This window comes from Myripristis murdjan, chromosome 3 (assembly GCF_902150065.1).
Source record: "Myripristis murdjan chromosome 3, fMyrMur1.1, whole genome shotgun sequence".
In the NCBI taxonomy this organism is placed as follows: Eukaryota; Metazoa; Chordata; class Actinopteri; order Holocentriformes; family Holocentridae; genus Myripristis; species Myripristis murdjan.
The window spans coordinates 31,159,698-31,179,909 of NC_043982.1; the positions used below are offsets into that span (position 1 = coordinate 31,159,698).

The following is a 20,212-nucleotide window of genomic DNA, read 5'->3' on the forward strand; positions in this document are numbered from 1 at the left end:
GGGAACAAACCTTTTCTTTCTCTTTGTTCCGGCCTCACGGAAGCAAACATGGCGGCGGAGGGAGACGTCGATTTGGACCTGGAAGCCGAGGAAAATTGCACTGGGAAGCCGGTGGAAAAGCCTCGGAAACATGATAGCGGAGCCGCGGATCTGGAGAGAGTCACGGACTATGCGGAGGAGAAGGAAATCTCCAGTTCCGACCTGGAAACGGTGAGACGGGCCGACGCTAGCCGGGCAGCATGTGGTCTCCTGTGAGGAGCACATCACCACTCAGGACCACATTTACTACTGAGTCTGCAAATACACAGTTTTAAGTTGTCATACACTAACCCTGATTCTTTACTGTATTCACATTAGGCGGCTGGTTATGTGGCCAAATAGATACTTAATAAACTCATATCGTTGCTACTTTACTTTAATAATTGCTACTTTACTTTAATAATTCAATAACTCCAGCAGTACCGCTAACTGTTTTTGTTGTTGGTGTTGTTTGTTTTTAATCCTGTACCGGTGTTTTTTTCTGTTTCAGGCCATGTCAGTGATTGGAGACAGGAGATCGCGAGAACAGAAAGCCAAACAAGAGAGGTAGGATGTGTGTTGACTCACCCAGCCTTAATATTAAAATACCACGTGTGTGTGTGTGTAATATCAGACACATTGTGGATGCTGAAAGCCTCCAGGTGAGCTGCTCAACACCTGGGAGCTGAGGCTGTGGGCTCAAGGGGCTGTGTGGGGTGTGACACCTGGAAAATGACAGAGAGTTGAGGCAGGAGAAACCAAAACAAATCCCTGCTGACAGATTGTAGTGAAGGGGAGGCTGCAGGCTGAGCTGTCATGTACAAAACCCGTGAGCTGCTGACTGGACCTGCTCACTGTTTGTGTCTCGTCGTTTCAGAGAAAAAGAGCTGGCCAAAGTCACCATCAAGAAAGAGGACGTAGAACTAATCGTAAGTTCCTCACTAAACCACTTTGGGATGCTTTGTGTGTGTGTGTGTGTGTGTGTGTGTGTGTGTGTGTGTGTGTGTGTGTGTGTGTGTGTGTGTGTGTGTCTCTGGCTGTCTCTCTGTTAATTTAAAGGTTAATTAGAGGCTTTTTTGGCATGGGAAACAGACATTTACATTGCCTAAGCAAGTGTAGTAAGTGTACATTAAACAGTGGAAATGCTGTTAGAATTATATACAGATAAATATATATACTGGTAATTAAAAAAAAAAAAAACTAATTAAAAGGAAAAAATGTAAAGATTTAGACATGCAATTTAAAGATATTTGTTCAGTGTCTCTGTACAGTGCTCTATCTATCTATCTGTCTATTTGTCTGTACCAAAGGTTTTGATTGATAAAGAATTGTTACATGGTTACATAAAAGAGGCAGAAAAAATATTAATAATAATTTGGCTGAACCTTGAAATGAATACAGATGGTAGTTTCCAGTTCCTGTTTTTTTGTTTTTGTTTTGTTTGTTTTTCGTACACATTTTTGTTTGTTTGTTTTTTTTTAAACCTTTTTTTTTTTTTTTTTTAGTTTCAGTGTAGCTTTTTTTCATTTCTGGTTGTCTAGTTTGTAAGACAGGTGGTTGCTGTCACAGCAGGTGAAATTTCAGCACTACTGCCATACCTCTGGTGATTAAATTCAGTCTTGAATTCAGTACATGAACATGCAATACCTTGACCAAATGCGTCCTGAAAGCTGAACGAGTCAAACAGCTGAAAACATTGAGCCGTGTCAAACAGCCCGCTATATGTTCCAGTCCCAGTCGAGCTGAACTTACTGATAAAACTGATAAAACTGATGCCAGGAGCCGAACCCAGGAGCAACCAACGTATCAAAACCTGCTGTGCAAAAGACGCCTCCACGCTGTCTAGGTCACGAGTGTCGTTTTTTTCTTGTTTGGCATGGTATCATTGTAGTTCTTAATTTTTTAAATATCAAACATAGTATTGTGTTGCATTTACCAGTTTTGACAGCATAGATGCAGAAATTTTTCATTTAAATTAACTTATTTCTATTATTCCTTTTTATAATGTAAATTTTCTCAAGTAATACGCTCAGCTGAATAAATCATTGGCTGCTCGCTGCCCTCCCTCAGTAGCATAACCACCTCTCGCTACCTTAAAAGAGCCTCCAACATAGCAAAAGACTCCACACATCCTGGCCATGTTCTGTTTCAGCTGCTGCCATCAGGCACACGCTACTGATCCATCAAAACACACACATCCAGATTCAGAAACAGCTTTTTTCCTCAGGCCATTACTAGTGTAAACTCTCAATAATTGCATTTGACACTACACACATGCATATCTTGCACTGAGCATGGGCTCATCTATTGCTAACTTTGTACTTGGACTCACTTACTGCTGTCTTGCATTGGCACTTGGTATCACAGTCAGGCCGTGATTGCCCTATATGAACTCTATCTATCTATCTATCTATAGAGAGATATAGAGATAGATAGATATAAAGATATATAGATAGACATATATAGATATTTTTTTCTTAATGCATATGTATGATGTTGTAAATGGTGTGGTAGCTTATCCTGTGGCAGCTTATCATGTTCTTTGTATGTGTGCATGTATGATGAGTGTGAATGATGTATGTGTGACGAGTGTGAATAGTGGTTTGAAGTCTGTTTTTTTATGGTGTTTTGCACCTCTCGGAGTAGCATCTACAATTTTGTTGTGTCTAGATGCAATGACAATAAAGGCTTCTATTCTGTTCTATTCTAAATTAAGTTGGGACAATGTCAGAGGTTTCTATTCAAAATCTTTTTTCTTTACTGGTAGACATTTTTCAGTCAATATTTGATATGTTTTAGATTGCAGAGAAAACATGGTGGTACCAGTGTTGAGTTTGTGTTGTGAGTTCAGATTCTGAGTCTTTGGTTCTGCTGCTGTCCAGATGTCCGAGATGGAGATCTCGCGGGGCGTGGCCGAGCGCAGCCTGAGGGAGCACATGGGCAACGTGGTGGAGGCTCTGGTGGCTCTGACCAACTGACTGGATGGACCTCGGCACCTGAGGAGCAGCAGCTTTTACACACGGGACTGCTTCATGTTTCTACGAGGGGTCGCGTTAACACTGCTGAACTGAACTGGGTGGTGTGTTCTTTATCCCAATGTTTTTTTTTTTATTATTATTTTCTGAGTAAAACTTGACATTTGGCTTGCCTACTTTTTGCCAATAGTTAAGTGTTAATATCTGCATTTTGTTCCATGTGGGAAAAAAATAAAAGGAATGAAAGGAAAATGTGTTTTATTCACAAACACTTAAAATTACTGTCAAATACAGAGGTATAGTGGCTGACAAATACAAAGAAGTTGTATACTAAGTATCGATACAAGATGGTATTTACAAAATTATATCACAGCACTATTAAGCCCTCATGAGTGTGGACAGCTGAGGAAATATCTGGGTTATAGAAAAAAAAATCATTAAGATTCACCAAGATTAATGGTCAGTCCACAATCAATATATTGCTTGTATCTCCTCTTTGCTCACTTTAAGATGCAGTGACTCAACCACTGTGTTATGGAGTTAAAATTCACCCAAAATCAGAATTCACCTGTTGCTGCAGTGAGTTTTGGTCATTTGAATCTTCAAATGTCTTCAAAAGCTGTCAAGAGCTACATCAAAACCCACACTTGAGGTCTAATGAGCAAAACACATCTGAGCTACAAAGTTTCTCCAAACCCCAGTAAAACCAAGAAATGCTGTCGCAACATCCACAAAATTGTTCCCTCATTCAGCTTCAATAGAGCAGCTTTGAACAGTTTTTCTGAGGTCTTGGGTCAACTTTCAAGTGAAACGTTTTAAGGTTTTTTTTGCCTTAGGATTTGTGAAATGCAATTGTTTACTCATGTATTTACAGTTTGTGACGTGACAAAAAGAATCAAAACTAATTGAATTTTGTGTCTTGCAAAAGTATTGCTACTGATAATAAGAACCACTCTCAAACTGCGGCTGAGGAGCACTCATGCAAATAAGTCTTGGTTAATCTTATTCTTCTCTGGTGAATGGACAGATCAGGGGGGTAGAGTCAGTTTGCCTCAATTTTTCTTCTTTATTCTATAAAAACAACCCAGTAGAGCGAGGCATCCTTGAATCCAACAGGATGGAGATCAATAGATCCACCGAAAATGTCTTTAAGAATAGTCTGTGAGGCTGGAGAGCGAGCCTGGCAGGTTTTGCTCCAGCTCCTCACACTTAGGTCTTCCTCTTCTTCAGCGTGGGCCGGTCGAACACGTCCCTCACCCCGGCGGCCTTCTGCTTGAAGAACTTGCTGTTCTGAGCGCTCTCCTGCGCCCAGGCTGAGTCGAACGACGTGGTGTCCTGGTCCACCAGGTGGGTGTACTTGGTGCGTCCAGAGCGACCAAAGTTTTTGACCTTATGAGGGAAAACAAACCACAGGAGGTCAAATCAGTGAATTACATCACTAACCCTGCAGTCACTCGCTATCAACTGCATTGGGAAAACAAACAGGAAATTTCCCATACCAATATGCTTTAAATACTCAACAGGAGAGCAGGTTAAAGACTGTGAGATACCATGTTGAAAAGATGCAAAACTGAGGGTTGACTGGATTCAGAAACCATTAGTCAAAACAAAAAAAAAAAACATGGAATAAACTAAACGTCTCAGTGAGTCAGGCCGACTGACAATCATCCAAGATTCAGCTGTTAAATTTCCCATCCAATTGTTTTATGCCAAATGAGTCTAAAGGGTCCTCACTTCAATGCAGTTTTACATAGTGCACCATAATGCATTGCTTTTCAGTGGCCAGCTGGGACGTCCCAGATGTCAAACCTTCCCACCAGCTCGGTAAGATTTTAATTAGATTAGGCCTACACGTGATACATTAAAAACAGATCAGTAATGTTACTGCCATGACTCATCTTGAATAAACAAGCATGTGACATACAGCCGGGGCTGGGTGATATGGATAAAAGCAAATATCACGATGATCCTTGAATATCTCAAAATCATTGCAAGGATGATTACTGGTGCTTTCATGAGAAATGCACACGCAAGATTTTTAATAAACAGTAATTAGTAATGTGGATATGATGACCAAGCAGGTGGAGGCAAACACCCAAATAAGGTCAGAAAACTGCATCCTTTCAATGTAATGCTGCCTTATGTGAATTTCCTGGGGGATGAATAAAGTATCTATCTATCTATCTATCTATCTATCTATCTATCTATCTTTAAAAACCAGGAAAAGACCACGAGTGTGCCAAATCACAGCACTGAATTATCCAAAATGCCCGTCATATCATAATGTCGATATAATACCAATATACTGCCCAGCCTTCCAGATAGTGAAATGTGACGTACAAAAAATAAAATAAATAATCCAGCTGACCTGCATGACTTTAGGTAGGATGGTTTTGTTGAAATGGTCCTCCAAAGTAGGTGCACTGAAGTCTCTCTTGAACACTTCCTGCTCCTCATCCTGGAAGAAAAAAAAAAAACACAAAAACACATTCAGCACTGATGTAGGCCTCTGAGGTGTGTCCATGCTTCACTATGCCACAGTACACACACTATGTCAAAGTCAAACTGCAGAGACCTTAGTGAAATTCCCTTTCTAAGTGACTCACCATAAAGAAGGCTCCTCTGTGGTAGTACTTCTGCAGGAACTTGTATTTGCCCTTGGAGGCTTTGTTGGTGATGACTTTGCCGTTGTTGCGCAGCTCTGCTCTGCGCTCCTCCTCCGTCATACTGTGGAACCTGTCGATCTCAGCCTTCTCCTTCTCGATGCTACAAACAAACACCACAAATCACCGCCTGAAGCACTGATCAAGTCCTTCACAGGAGCTCCAGTATCAATGAAAGGCCCTGCACTACCTATGATTTCACACTGCAATCCAACTGTTGTCTAAAACCAGGGATAACGTTTGATATTTGGGAGTCAAATCCTATCTGTACTCACGCTTCTCTGGCCTCTCTGTCCCTTTTGATGCGCTTGAGCTCACGGACTTTCCAGGCTTCATATTCCTCCTCTTCATTCTCTCCGTCTGTGTCCAGAGCCTCCAGGGCGGCCAGTGTGCGTCTGTTCTCCTCAAACTCCTTCTTGGCCTCCTCCTCCACGATCTTCAGGGTGTAGCGCCGCCGCTCCTCTGCCTGCCTCTTGGCCTCAGCCTCCAGCTCTTTCTGCCTCTGCTCCTCTGCTTCGCGCTCAGCTACCGTCACTCTGTCCTTCCTGTGGAGTAAACGGACAGAAAGACGCACTTTAACTCAACACTGTGGTTTTAAAGTGTTACAGCTGAAATTGTTTGGAGTAGGCAAGGGATTGTGTACCTGATGCAGAAAAATAAAATTCGTTTTAGCGTTTTTCATTAAGGTCAGGAGGTGCTAATAACTGCCTTGTTGCCAGCAATGCACTTTGAGACTTAGACACTATTTCGTCCATTTTCAGCTCTGCAATACAGTCCCACAGAGTCACTGGGACTCGCCAAAACTCAACCTGAAGCATGTCTTCCTCAAAATGATCTGAAGTCAGGCCTTTCTCCTCGAGCAGGGTTCCTACAGCTTACAGACAGTTCAAGTTTAGACTTTTTTAATGCCCCATGGAATTGAAATTTCAGCCAATTTTTCTAACCAAAATGAAGAAATTAATAAATAATAAATTATATAACAAATTATCTAAAAAAAAAACGTTCATAAAATCCCACTTCTCATTTTTAGGACTTTCAGACTGATTTAAGACATTTAAATATCAATTAAGGCCTGATTTTTAGATTAATTAATTTAATGTCATTTTAAGGATCCGTGGGAACCCTGTATAGTTTTGATGTTCCTTGTTTGCTCTGTCAGGTGGCTGTTAATACCTCTATACATGTGTTACTGTGAAAGTGGGGCAAAATGCGAAACAGACAGTGAAACCATGTCAGGTCATGGATCAAGGGAAAATCGGCTATATAAGTGTCTCACTACATCGACATCAATACTGTATCAATACTGTATGAGGACACGCTTTGAGTGGTTTGTAGTGTCCATTGATCTGTTAGGACTGTAACTGAGAGCTGCAACAAGATATAAAGATGAGAAAACGGGATTCAAGTTGAACACAACATTTATGTTTCAATGAGTTGATAATGGTAACAAAATGTTGATGCAGAAACAATTTTTCCGCAATCTGGCAATACTTGGCGGCAAAAATGAATCGACTAAAAATCAAAATGACAACACTTGTACGTCTGTGCTGAGCCAAAGCATTCCCTTCATGTGCATTCTTACTTGCGAATGAACACTGGTTTCAGCCGAGGCTCCGCTTCGTCCTCGCTGTCTGTGTACTCCTCATATTCAGACTCAGACTCTGACTCCTCCCCGGACTTCCCCTCCTCCTCCACCTCCATGATCTCCATCTCCTCATTTTTTCTTTCCTGAGCTCGCTGGCGCATCATCGCTCGCCGCCTCTCGATTTCCTACAGAGGGAGAAAGACGTAAAGATGAACCACTCCAATCCTGAAAAGGCAAACACTTTTTTTTTCCTCCACCGAGAACTCTTCTTATAAAAATAAACTGATAGAAACCTCATCGTCCACTTCTTCCTCCTCCTCCTCTTCATCCTCACTACTCTCCTCACGTTCTGGATGCCAGGTCCCCTCATCAGAGTCTTCACTGCTCTCCGCAATCAGCTCAGGCTCTGCAATCTGTCTGTGTCTGGCAAGCCTGAGGAAGAACAAGCGGAGAACAGTCGGATCAGATTAGCATTTCTGCTGTGAACAAAAGTGAGTGGTTATTGGAGCATGTCGTCCTGGCGCCCTCATAGAAAATACCTCTCCTCCACGTCCTCTGAGACCCGGTTGAGCAGACGTTTCAGACGTGGATCTGAGATCTCCTCCTCCTCCAGCTCCAGCTCCGGCTCCACATCCTTTCCCTTCTTCACAAACTGGAAGTCCTCCTCTTCCTCATCCGACGACTCCATTGGAGCATAGTCGGGACGCTTACCTGAGACGTACCTCTTCACCTTCACCTTCTCCATAGAGATCTCACCTGGAAAATCAAGGGCAAGTCATTGGAGGTTTTTGTTGTGTGAAAGCTGTGACACAACATCATTACTGAACATTAAATGCTTGCCTGAATATGTGGCCACAGAAACAGCAGCAAAGACTTAGCTGGCTTTACATGAAGTTTCTCACACACAAAATCATTTCACTTGGTTAAACACAATCTAGCTGGGAAATACTAGAATCTGACATTAATTTTTGACACTAAACACCTCATAGGAGTTATGGACCTTAACACTGACAGACACAATTCATTTGACAAATATTTCACACATCTGCAAGCCTCAATATCCAAATATTGACTGACATGCTTATGAGAAGTGGAGAGGTTTCACACGGAAAATACACAAAACACAACAGGGCCCGGTTTATCCTGGATTAAAGATTACAGTATTTCTGAGATTTTACCATAAAGAAACGTGTGTTCTGTTAGTTTAACAGAAAAGGATGAAGACAACTTTTTATAATGAAATGCTGAACTTATATTAATCCACCATTCAGAGCAAGACGCATTTATCTGATGATGAGCTAAAGTCACATATAAAGCTTCTTTTACAAACTGACATAACAGTAACAACACAGAGAGTAAAGTATGACCCCCGGCCACATCATCATCATCATCATCGCATGGCAAACAAACATCACTGTAAACACTGTAAATAAACACAAACACAGTAACAGTTACTGTGGAGTCGTCGTGGGTTTATTATGTGGCCCAAAAAGCTAAAACACAAACAAACAAACAAATAAACAAACAAAAGACAGGCAGCAAAGTATTGTATAAGTGACAAATAAGTAAGAGTTTGGTGCAGTTTGACCTCCACTACCACACCCCAAAACCCGAATAAAAAGTTAGTAAATGTTAAAGGTTTACACCGCGGCGCCGTGTAACGTTCGTTAATGCACTAGCATGTTGCTAACGTTAGCCTTTAGCTGCGACCAAATCTCACCTTTCTCGTTCCTGATCGGCACGGCTCCGGCCGTGGACTGGATCGGCGGCAGCTTCATGTTGAGGGCCTCACGTCCAGACATGATTGCCCGAACAACAAATTACCTTCACAGCAAAACTAGACTAAATATCTGGACAAAACACGCTCGGCGGATGCTTCCTCTCCTCACTGCAGCGGAAGTGTAACACTGAAGACGGGCCGGCGACAGGAAGTGGATTGTGTTCCGACCAGAAACATGTCTCTGCTCTCTTAACACGAACTGTCAGAAAAATGTTTCTCAATAAATAAAAATGAATTAATGAATGAATGCAAAAAAAACAAAAACAAAAAACAAAATCAAAAAAAAAAAAAAAAAAAAAAAAAAAAAAAACACTACAAGTATTAATTAAATAGTCTCTGGTTGCAAAGAGTGTTAGTGTAAACAGCTCTGGTGTAAATTTATATTCCCTTAAAGTCATTTAATCTCCAATGTATTTATTATTTGATAAATTTATCTCATAAATGCTCATACAGTTGGAGGTCAATGTTAAACTGGAAGCTTTCTATTAATGTAGATATTGTATTCTGCATTGCAATCTGATAGGTATCATTTTTACTGAATTTCTGTTTGGCCCAGTTTGTATGATGTAGAGCTCACCCACACCGCCCATGTGTTATTTATTTGTTGCTGTTAATGTGAATTAAGTCTGTGAGTTAAATACATGTAAGACAATAGATATCCTTTGTTACATAGTGTGTATTTATTATTTCCCTTCAGACAAAAAAATCAACACAAACAAGAAAATAATTAGATTGTAAACTTCAAATAATCAAAATCAGTCAGCTTAATAAAATATGTAGTTTAATTGGAGTTTAAAGAGTCTTTGTTTTTCCTGGTGTGCCTCAGGCTCTGACGTCAGAGCTCCACACCCCTCTGCTTGAAGAGCTCATCCAGTTTCTCCTCCAGCGCTGCGTTGGTGCCCCTCAGGCCTCTCACCACCTGGGACGCCCACACAAAATACTCCTGGACCCGCTCCGCTGCCCAGCCTGACACACACACACACACACACACAACGCACAATTAGGCTGCCCTGCAACGTGATCAGGCAACATGGAGCAGAAAGAGGAACAAACACTAAACAAGAAAGATGGTGAATATGATAAACATGGTACAAAAAGCTGAAAATAATAGATGGATAGCAGAAAAAATATGAATATTTATAGGAAATGGATAGAGTAAAAAAAATAAAATCACATTCACAGCAGCACTTAAAGACAGCACTAAAAGGTGAGGGGAGAAACTAAAAGTAAGTAAGTAAGATAGAGATCACCTCTGGGCGTGCAGCGATTGAGGTCCCTCAGGTTGTAAAGCTTGTCAGCCAGTTTGACCAGTTTGGCCTGGTGGCTCCGGTGAGGTGCGTGCTCCACCTGGAGACGCTTCCTCTCCTGCTTGGGGAGCGTTTTGTCGTCCGTCACCTCCTGGACGATCCGCGCCACCGTCACTCCGAACTTTGCCTCCAGCTCGGCGATGCTGCAGTCTGTGTCCTCCACTGTGTCGTGCAGCAAAGCGGCCTGCAGTCACGTTACACAAACAGGGGCGGTGCAGAGCAAGTTATTATTAGGGAAGGTGGAAAACCAATCCCTTGACCTCTGACCTCCAGATCTCTGAATGAAAATGGGTTCCCTGGTCACCCATAGGTCTCCCCTCTGCAGACAGGCTCACCTCCCAGGCTCAGTGTTGGGTTTGACTTGAAAGCTGAGACTCTTGTGGATTCTATGAGCCACATTTTATTCATGTGTGATGATGTAAACCCCCATAGGAGCCATTTCATTGTAGTGAGAGCATTTTTTTAGGAACCTGACATTACTGTATAAAATTACCTTTAGGGTAATCACAGCTTCATGAAATTTCACATCCCCAAACTAGAGGATCATTCAAACAACAAAAAATGTAATACATCATGATATCAAATTGCAATGCTTAAGAATGACAATACATATTGAATCAGTACCCAAGTATCACAGCAGTATCGAATCAGAGGATAAACATATCATCCCAGCCCTAGTTATTATATTTAACTAAAAACTAAAACTACGTGTGGAAAAAAAAAATATTTAACTGAAGTAAAAATAAAACCAGACTTTAGAAAAAAAATGAAAGCTAACAGAAACAACACTGTTTATATATATATATATATATATATATATATATATATATATATATATATAGTTTTATATAGTTTTCAATTTGGTCAAATTCGTCAACACAACAGCATGAGGAGGTGGCTGGTGCTGCTGGTTTTGAGACGGGGAGTCACACAGTGTTGGGTTTGTACTGTAATATCTATTCCGAACTTCTTACATCCTTATTATAATAACAAATCTAATACTAAAACTAAATATTTTCAAACAATAAAAACCAAACTGAAACTCTGGAGAATTAACTGACACTAAACTGAATTGAAAACTAAAATAATAATAATAATAAAAAAAAAATCAAAACTAGTGGGGAAAAAAAAAAATCTACTAAACTGTAGTGAGTGCGGGGCGGAGCGGTGACTTGTGTGTTTCAGCAGCAGAATGAAGGACACCACCCTAATGACAATAACAACAATAACAACAACAATAACAACAGCGACTACTCGCCTGCAGCACCTCGATGTCTGTGACGGCCCCCTCATGGCTCAGGATCCTCGCCACTCCTTAAAACAAAACTGTGAGCATTAGATTAGCTGTGTTTGTGAGGAGGACAGAGACATGACAGGTGGCAGGGTGTGTGCCTCAGAGCCTCCTCACCTATCGGATGGTTGATGTACGGCGTCTCCTCGGGGTCTTTCCGCCGCTGATTTCGGTGTTTTTCTGCCGCAAAGTTAACCGTCTCTAACAGTATTACCGCTTCTGAATTCATTATGAGGAGTTAGCGACACATTAAATGCTTAAAAGTCGTGTCGGAGTTGAAGCTGTGGTCCCAACTCCAAAGTACACAAACCGACCCGGTGCACTTTTTATGACGTCCGGTGGGAAACAACCTCGAGTTGACAGGATCCGGGTCCAGTCCTGTCCTGTGACTTAGCTACTACGGAAGAAGGTAAAGTGACATGTAATTTAACAGCTGGCTACTGTTGGTTAGACACGCGTTAAATTGTATATGTTACGCCATTTTATTGGCTGTTGTCGTGATTGAATTTTCTTATTGATGCGGATATTCTGAGGTGTATGTCAGAGTCAGTCCTGCTTGTACGGAGTTGTTTTTAGCCAACAAGCTAGCTAGCTTAAGCAGCGGTCGAGGTTAGCTGCAGCACAGATTGGAGTCCCCTGTGTGTGTGTGTGTGTGTGTGTGTGTGTGTGTGTGTGTGTGTTTCGTCTCTGTGGTGAGAGAGTGTGTTACAGTGGTAACATCCGTGTGTTCCCTGTGTGTCTAGTGAGGGCCGGTGTTTCCAGTCCGTCTCGGTGATCCAGCATGGCTCACAGCGCCAGGAGAGACTCACCGGAGCTGCCAGACTTCTCTGTGCTCAAGAGGCTGGCCAGGGACCAGCTCATCTACCTGCTGGAACAGGTGCTGTCTGTCTGCCTGTCTCTCTGTCTGCCTGTCTTCCTGTCTGTCTCTGATTGCCTGCCTGTGTCTGTCTGTCTGTGTATGTCTGTCTGTCTCTGCTTGTCTCTGTCTGTCTGCCTGTCTGTTTCTGTCAGTGTCTGTCTGTCTGTGTATGTCTGTCTATGTGTCCTAACTGGCTAGTAAATCAGTTAAAAAGGAAAATGATTATCACAGTGTTGTGTGTACAGCTTGTCCCTATCATTTGTCTCCTCTAACACATGATGTATTTTTCATATATATGTGTGTTTGTAGTAGTTGGTTTGGTTTCAGTTTTAATTTTAATGCACAACAAACCATGATTGGATTTGTTGTGAGCCGCTCTGCAGTCAGGAACTGGAATGTGTCTGTTTAGAGATGCTTATCGGTTGAGTTTGCTTGTGGCAGGTAAATACAGAGTGTTTTATACTGAAGCTTCTGAGAGCTGATAGTTTGTGCCATCGTTCAATATTTTCTATTTTTATGCCAAAAAATATAAAGGGAATCAGAGATGCCCTCATAATTTTATTCTCTTTATGGTGTCCACTGGAACAAGACTAATAAAATTTACTACATATTCCTGCTTTTAAATGAAGAATTAATTTACAAAAACATTATGGAACAATTAAATCAATCAATAAACTATACAGACTTTTTCTGTAGCTGAGCTCAGGGACGAAGCTTCATTACAGCAGCAGTGGATCACAGGATTGGACGATTGAGAGTCAGTACGTAATAAAAGGCTGATGCTGACTGAAACCAGTGTGTTGGTGTGAGACCATGCAGGTCATCGGTGTATTTTGTTATTGTCTTTGTCTCTCAGCTGCCGGGGAAGAAGGACCTCTTCATTGAGGCAGACTTGATGAGCCCTTTGGATCGAATTGCTAATGTCTCAACATTAAAGGTAAACCTCATCATGTTATTTTTCGGAGTGACCCCAACAGTGGACGGAGGTACAGTGCAGTTCAGATAATATTTTCAACTGTTTTCCCCCCTTCCTTACAGCAACATGAGGTCGACAAACTCTACAAAGTGGAGTACAAACCTGTTGTCAGCACTTCAGATCAGTAAGCACTGCAGCCCATCATCCTAAGATACATCTGTAGACACACACGTTATTGGACTGTGTGACAATTCTGCTTTTTGTCTCATAGGCTCTGCTTCCTGATCCGTCCAAGAATCCAGACTGTTAAGTGGGTCTGTGGTAAGGACAGTCAAATCATTTTTCATCTCTGGCTTGGCATTATTACATTATTCTCATATTGTCTTTCAGTAGAATCATATGAAGTAGCAATACTTATTTGACATGCTGTTAATTAATGTTATACAACAAATACCACTTAAAATCTCACAAAATTTAGACTAGAAAAACAAATTAGAGAATCTTATTTGAAAAGTGCACAGTTTGACTTTTTTTTTTTTTTTTTTTTTTTTTTTTTTTTTTTTTTTTTCAGTTTAAATAATAAATTCAGACAAATGATTTTCTTATGTCCCCTCCTTTCCCAGATGTGGTCAATGCAGACAAAGCAGCTGGGAAATTTAAACGATACAAGATCATATTTACTCCTCAGAAGGTGGTGGCTTCTTTTCAGTGTATTCTTTCATTACTCAAAATAATTTGCCATCTTTTTTTTGTCAAATTCTTGAGCTTTAACCCCTGACTGTACTCTGTCATCCTCCCTGACGTCCAGTTTTACGCCTGTGAGACGGTGTTGGAGGAACAGGGAATCTTTGGTGGTAGGTCTTCATGGTATTTGGCTTTTTTTCATTACAGTAGAGTCACAGTGTCTGAAAGTGAGCGCTAATCTTCTTTTCCACTTTGCACAGATGTGAGCACTGATGAATGGGCCTTCTATCTCCTTCCTCTGGATGAAGACATCATCAATCTGGAGCTCCCAGAATTCTTTCGGGATAACTTTCTGGTAACGATGCACACAGGGTCGGAAATACCCTCCCTGTCAAGTGCCAGATGCTGTAAACATTTTGAGACAGTAACGGTTACAATAATGCCTTGTTTCCATACGGTCTTTTGCTGTTTTGAGTCTTGGTCCCGCTCTCTGAGTGTGAATGAGTCAGTCACATCACTACAGTTGGACAGTGTGTTTGTCTCTCCAGTTTCCAAGTCCTGGACATGTGAACATGAATGAGGGCTGTGCTACCAATCAACAGCCATGCTTATGATTTATCTGCAGTATAGCATTTTATTAAACCAACATCATCCACTCTATCACACAAGAACTGTTCACTTAAAGTTTGCATTTTCATTTTCATTTTTTCAGATGCGGTATATTATGGCTCAGCATAGGAATAATTCTCTTCATGATATTTAGCAAAGGAAATGTATTGTAGTTACCAAAGGAATTTGTTTAATGAATTTGAAGACAAATTTATTACAGGCACAACATTCACAATAGTGGCGCCTGGTTGGCTGAGAACAGCAGTTCCTCTCATTTAAATTGAATGAAGTAAACATGCTTGGTGAAGTTTTCCTGCTTCAAATGCTGGAAAATGACCTGATGGGATGGATTGTAGCAAAGGTATAAATAAATTTGTTTTAAATTTCAACACCAAATCATATAAAATTTTAACAAATTTGATCTTATGTGAACTTAAATAGACAATGAGTTCCTATAACAGGGCACCTTTAAGTGGATACTTGTAGGCTCGATGTGTAACTAGTCTGCCTAATGAGAAAGCTAAACCATGTAACTTATGTTTCACTAGGAGGGAGACCAGCGGTGGGTGAGGACTGGCGGCAGCGCCCTGCATCTCTTCCACTCCATCTACGGTCCCTTCTCTAAAGTCTACGGGATTGGACGATGTTCCAAGGTACGATCAGAGACTGTTACAGGATCTTGGTTAATCTGATTGTCTAAGGTTTTGATGATGAAGGCATGATGAAGAATTTAGCCTCCACTAATTCTGTGCATGTCCTCTGTGTGGCTGATTCCAGATGGTGTATGAATCGTGGAGGGAGCAGGTCAAGGAGGGAGAGCAAAAAGCTCGTCAGGCTGAAGTCGGAACTGTTTTCCTCATTGACAGAGGTATGATGTCCTGTATCCCTCTGCAGGTTATTCCCATTTTGTGCTTTTCTACCTAACAGTTTTTCATTGTCTTTGCAGATGTGGACTTTGTTACTCCTCTGTGCTCACAAGTGGTATATGAAGGGCTAGTGGATGACATATTCAGAATCAAATGTGGTAGGTGTTATAGCAGTAAACTGTGAACAGTTTCTGTGTTCAGTGTGTATTTGTGTGTTTGTCTACCATGAAATCTTTTCCCTTGACTTGGAGGGCCTCACATTTTGTTAGCAAGTTACCTGTCAAAATAGAATTACATTTACCACATGCAAAATATTATGGTGCCGGACGTCTCTGTGTATGGCTCTGTGTTGATGTGTAGTCTTATGATCACATCCTTTGTCCTGTAGGATGTGTGGAGTTTGGACCTGATGTGACCTCCTCTGACAAAAGTATAAAAGTGATGTTGAACTCTCAAGATAAGGTAGGGTGTTTTCTAGAAATACCAATCTATTGTTGTGTTTTGTTTTGGATTTTTTCATCATTGACAGGAAGTGCCTCCTTTACCTTTCACATGTCTTGCAGGTATTCAATGAAATAAGAAACGAGCATTTCTCCAATGTCTTTGGCTTCCTTAGTCAGAAAGCCAGGAATCTCCAGACGGCATATGATGTAAGTGAAAGTGAGAGCAGCGTATAAGCAGGTCTCAGAACTTGCCAGAGTAATGTTTTCAAATGGTGAATTATCTGATTTGTTTCATTATACTCTGATTTATGTCTCATTTCTTAATTTCCCCAGAAACGTCGTGGGATGGACATAAAACAGATGAAGACTTTTGTGTCAGAGGAACTAAAAGGGTTAAAACAAGAACATCGGCTGCTGAGTTTACGTGAGTGCCACAGTGTTATGGTCATTTCTCATCAAATATATGTATTAGTTAATTGCTGAAAAGCATGTTCTCTTTCAGATATTGGTGCTAGTGAATCAATGATGAAGAAGAAAACAAAGCAGGACTTCCAGGAGCTGCTGAAGACAGAGCATTGTGAGATTACTGCATGCTATTGTGATTTTACTTAAATTGGTGTTTCGTTAATTTATGTCAACTGCACACAAACAGACAAACAACACACAAACAATTTGCACGTTGCAAGTCTGAAATATAGATGAACCTGTTAGACCTCATCACATTTTCAACCCACTGTGGCTAAAATCTGATCTGCAGCAATCCAACATCAGGTTTGGTTTGGACCAGTTACACCACCACAAATGCTTTTGTGCCATTTATTATTTTCAGTGTAGCTACAGTATGTGTGACCTTAGTTTCCTTAAGGATGCACATCCTGCTTTTGCTACAGTGTGCAAATAGATTTCACATGACCAGCCCTGGTGTGATTAAGAGTTTTACATGGGTTTAAAAACCAGATGTTTTCAACCTGTGCTAATTTAGACTAGGCTAGAAAGACCAGGTAGTTCTACAAAACTGATTACACACTGGCTTTTTAAATTTGGAAAGCCTTGGTGGTTTACAGTTGGTATTCGATACATTGGTTCTATCTTGTTTTCTGTTACTCTTTCAGCCTTACTTGAAGGGTTTGAAATCCGTGAATGCATTTCCTTCATAGAGGAACACATCAACAGACAGGTGAGTTACTTAAAGGTAGAATATGGTAACATGTGATCACACCATCACAGAAAAGTTTGCTTTTAGATGTTGGGTTTGTTCTGTTATTCACTTTTTATGTCCTCAAGGTCTCCATGATAGAAAGTCTGAGGCTCCTTTGTCTTCTGTCTCTCACGGAGAACGGTGAGTCGTCTTGATATTCAGCACCGGAGCAGAATCAAAATTTGTCTCGTACTGTAATAACAGCTATGTCCTTTGTCTTTATATTTTTTCACAGGGCTCCTGCCAAAAGATTATCGATCATTAAAAGCACAATATCTACAGGTGAGTCTTAACATGAGAAAGTTAGACTCTGAAATTGTGGCATTGGGTCTTCTAATGCAGAGATTCGCAAGTTTTTTTTTGTTTGTTTGTTTTTTCAAAGACGATAGATATTGGACCGCAGCCCCGGCCTCCTGATGTTTTTTCCTGATGAGCCACATATGAAAGCATATTTGTTGTTAGATATGACTTAGTAGACAAAAAACAGTTCAAATTTAGCTGTGGAACTGCTGGTGGTCTCTAGACCCACCAGAGGAACCAGTTTTCTAATAACCTGAACTCTGCATGGCCTTGCCAGAGCTATGGAGTGGACCACCTTCTCACGTTTGCCAACCTGAAGCAGTTGGGACTGCTGGTGGAGCAGCAGCCAGGGGAGACTCTCACTGTCATGGAGAGCAAAATGGGCAAACTGGTCAATGACAAAACTGCAGGTAAAACAGGCTCTACTGTGACTCACCCTTACTTCTCCTTATCTGGTCCTGTGCTGCTGAAAGACATTTTAATAAACACATGTGATTGTCCACTTATTGTTTTGTGCAGGAAAGCTGACTGATGCCTTCTCCTCTTTGGCAAAGAAGAGCAATTTCAGAGCCTTGAGCCGAAGACTCAGTCTAGTAAGTGAATGACATTGCTGTTTTTTTTTTGGTTTTTTTTTAAAAAAGGGACAGCACCTCACTAAGAGCTGGGCCTCTTGTATTTTCACCACTGTTGTTAGAGTGTGTGGTGCATCTCAAATGGTGTTGAGATTAAATGTGCAAGTGTGTACTGTGCATATTTACCACTCCAGTAATTCATAACCCCCCCCCCAAGCACCTAAAATCACTGATACCTTACTTATTATTTATTTATTTATACAATTTTTTTGTTCCTGATTTTGGTGATTTAATTACACCATGAATATTATTTCAGTGCTCCTTATGTTGATAGACATTTTGTTATAATAGTTTCTTTTCATCGGACTTCAATAAAACACACACAATTTCTGATGTATAATGATAATATGAAATGTTTCCTAGTGATTTTATTTTAATTTATTTTATTTACATAAAATTGTTGCTAGATTGTATAAGATTCTGCAGTACATGGGGAATAATAGAAAATATATTGACTTGTAAAATATATTGAGATGTTAAAAAGCTATCATGATTTATCCAGATGGAAATTTTGTGTAACATTAGTAACTGTATTATCAAATTATTGTTTTCTGTTAAGGTGCCTAAGTCAGATGAAGAATATGACCTGCGTGTTCCTCGAGACATGGCTTACATCTTCAGCGGTGCCTATATTCCTCTTAGCTGCAAACTCATTGAGCAGGTGGGTAAACCAGCATGTAAGATCCGTTTAAACAACTGCTTTGCTCACTATGGTGAGAGGCAATGATTAAGAAATGATTAATAATGCTAATGCAAAGGATTTTTTTCCCTTGTTGATTTGTCACGTGTAGGTGTTGGAGCGAGACGGCTGGACAGGCCTGGAAGAAGTCACCAGGTTGCTCAACGGGCATGAATTTGCTGTCACAGGTTAGACATGATAATGACATCAAGTTTACAACGGCATTAACCATTTGTTTCAACTGGCAATATTAACAATGTCCTTTATTGCAGTTAGAGCTCAGCCACATTGACCTGTAGCTACACTGTGACCTCTCTGAAATGACTGTTGAATATTCTGTCTCTCATCAGGCAGCAATGGAGCTGATTTAAGACCACAGAGTGATGCTCAACGCATCATCCTGGTCATGTTCCTCGGTGGCTGCACCTTCTCTGAGATTTCAGCCTTACGTTTCCTGGGCAGAGAGAGAGGTAAAAAAAAAAAAAAAAAAGACCTGATCTGAGAATGCTGGTGATGAATTCTGAAATTATGAAAAGGACAATACCAGTTGTTGTTGTTTTTTTTTGTTTTGTTTTGTTTTTTCTCTGCCAAGTTTGTGCCAGTTATCCAGGGTGCTTCTTTCCATTCTTCCTGCTGGTGTCTGCAGTCAGCACAAACATACCAGGGCTCATTAATACTCCTTCAGAAGCAGCCATTTGCTGCCATTAATTCTTGTACACATTAAAAACAACTTACACAGACTTTAAAATGCCCCAGATGAATAATTAATCTGAGAGAGTGAGAGAGAGAGAGAGAGAGAGAGAGAGAGAGAGAGAGAGAGAGAGAGAGAGAGAGAGAGAGAGAGAGAGATTGTCGGAAGCAGAAACTCCTTGTATAATATAATACATGTACTGTAACTCTAAAGGACACTGGAATTCTCCTTGTAAAGAATGTGAAAGATTATAAAAACATGATGACATACTGATACAGGATCTTCTTAATAAACCCTTAATAAACTCTTTTTTTTCTAGGTTACAAATTCATAGTGCTAACAACTGCGATTACAAACAGTGCAAGACTCATAGAGGCCATGCTGGACAACCATGTATGAATCCTGACTGACTTCCAGGACAAATGACTGCATCCCTCTGATGGACAGATATTCCAGACATTCCTGCCGTCACATTTCACGTCAAGTCTTAACAGCCACTGGCATTACCAATGGGAAAATGTGAAGTTGCTGGCCATGTATGATAGCGAATCAAGTGTAAAAAAAAAAAAATGTATAAAATTAATAAATGCTTTTAATACAACTACACTTTACTCTTCGTTGAATTTTTTTTTTTTTTTTTTTTTAAATAATTTATGTCACAGATGCATTCTTCAGTGTGCCAACAATAGTATCTGTTATTTAGGTGGCTGTGACAG

General features: G+C 40.6%; 4 protein-coding genes across 6 annotated transcripts; 2 read left to right on the forward strand and 2 right to left on the reverse strand.

Annotated features, from left to right (window-relative positions):
- hypk (huntingtin interacting protein K) lies at window positions 1–3,063 on the forward strand. The gene is made up of 4 exons (XM_030077311.1): window positions 1–210; window positions 530–585; window positions 896–947; window positions 2,901–3,063. Exons 1-4 carry the CDS (start codon window positions 49–51, stop codon window positions 2,994–2,996), a joined length of 366 nt encoding a protein of 121 aa, XP_029933171.1. The 5' UTR covers window positions 1–48; the 3' UTR covers window positions 2,997–3,063.
- Window positions 3,064–3,234: 171 nt separating this feature from the next.
- mfap1 (microfibril associated protein 1) lies at window positions 3,235–9,169 on the reverse strand. The gene is made up of 8 exons (XM_030077287.1): window positions 8,962–9,169; window positions 7,781–7,997; window positions 7,535–7,673; window positions 7,239–7,426; window positions 5,932–6,201; window positions 5,600–5,759; window positions 5,362–5,451; window positions 3,235–4,382 (listed from the first exon to the last, which is right to left on the reverse strand). Exons 1-8 carry the CDS (start codon window positions 9,041–9,043, stop codon window positions 4,203–4,205), a joined length of 1,326 nt encoding a protein of 441 aa, XP_029933147.1. The 5' UTR covers window positions 9,044–9,169; the 3' UTR covers window positions 3,235–4,202.
- vps33b (VPS33B late endosome and lysosome associated) lies at window positions 8,429–20,102 on the forward strand. 3 transcript variants are annotated; one of them, XM_030077235.1, is made up of 24 exons: window positions 8,429–8,439; window positions 12,382–12,496; window positions 13,335–13,415; window positions 13,517–13,578; window positions 13,666–13,715; window positions 14,018–14,085; window positions 14,203–14,248; window positions 14,339–14,433; window positions 15,236–15,340; window positions 15,465–15,555; window positions 15,634–15,711; window positions 15,942–16,015; window positions 16,117–16,203; window positions 16,330–16,420; window positions 16,499–16,573; window positions 17,109–17,173; window positions 17,281–17,335; window positions 17,430–17,476; window positions 17,772–17,904; window positions 18,014–18,087; window positions 18,686–18,787; window positions 18,918–18,993; window positions 19,156–19,275; window positions 19,816–20,102. In XM_030077235.1, exons 2-24 carry the CDS (start codon window positions 12,401–12,403, stop codon window positions 19,893–19,895), a joined length of 1,851 nt encoding a protein of 616 aa, XP_029933095.1. In that variant the 5' UTR covers window positions 8,429–8,439; window positions 12,382–12,400; the 3' UTR covers window positions 19,896–20,102. The 3 variants fall into 3 exon arrangements, with proteins under 3 accessions (XP_029933095.1, XP_029933079.1, XP_029933087.1); XM_030077219.1 differs by lacking the exon at window positions 8,429–8,439 and adding an exon at window positions 11,889–12,028 and having other exon boundaries at window positions 12,363–12,496; XM_030077227.1 differs by lacking the exon at window positions 8,429–8,439 and adding an exon at window positions 12,072–12,228 and having other exon boundaries at window positions 12,363–12,496.
- Window positions 9,682–11,882, reverse strand: hddc3 (HD domain containing 3). Its single transcript, XM_030077299.1, has 4 exons — window positions 11,737–11,882; window positions 11,587–11,642; window positions 10,272–10,512; window positions 9,682–9,987 (listed from the first exon to the last, which is right to left on the reverse strand). Exons 1-4 carry the CDS (start codon window positions 11,846–11,848, stop codon window positions 9,857–9,859), a joined length of 540 nt encoding a protein of 179 aa, XP_029933159.1. The 5' UTR covers window positions 11,849–11,882; the 3' UTR covers window positions 9,682–9,856.
- Window positions 20,103–20,212: the final 110 nt, after the last annotated feature.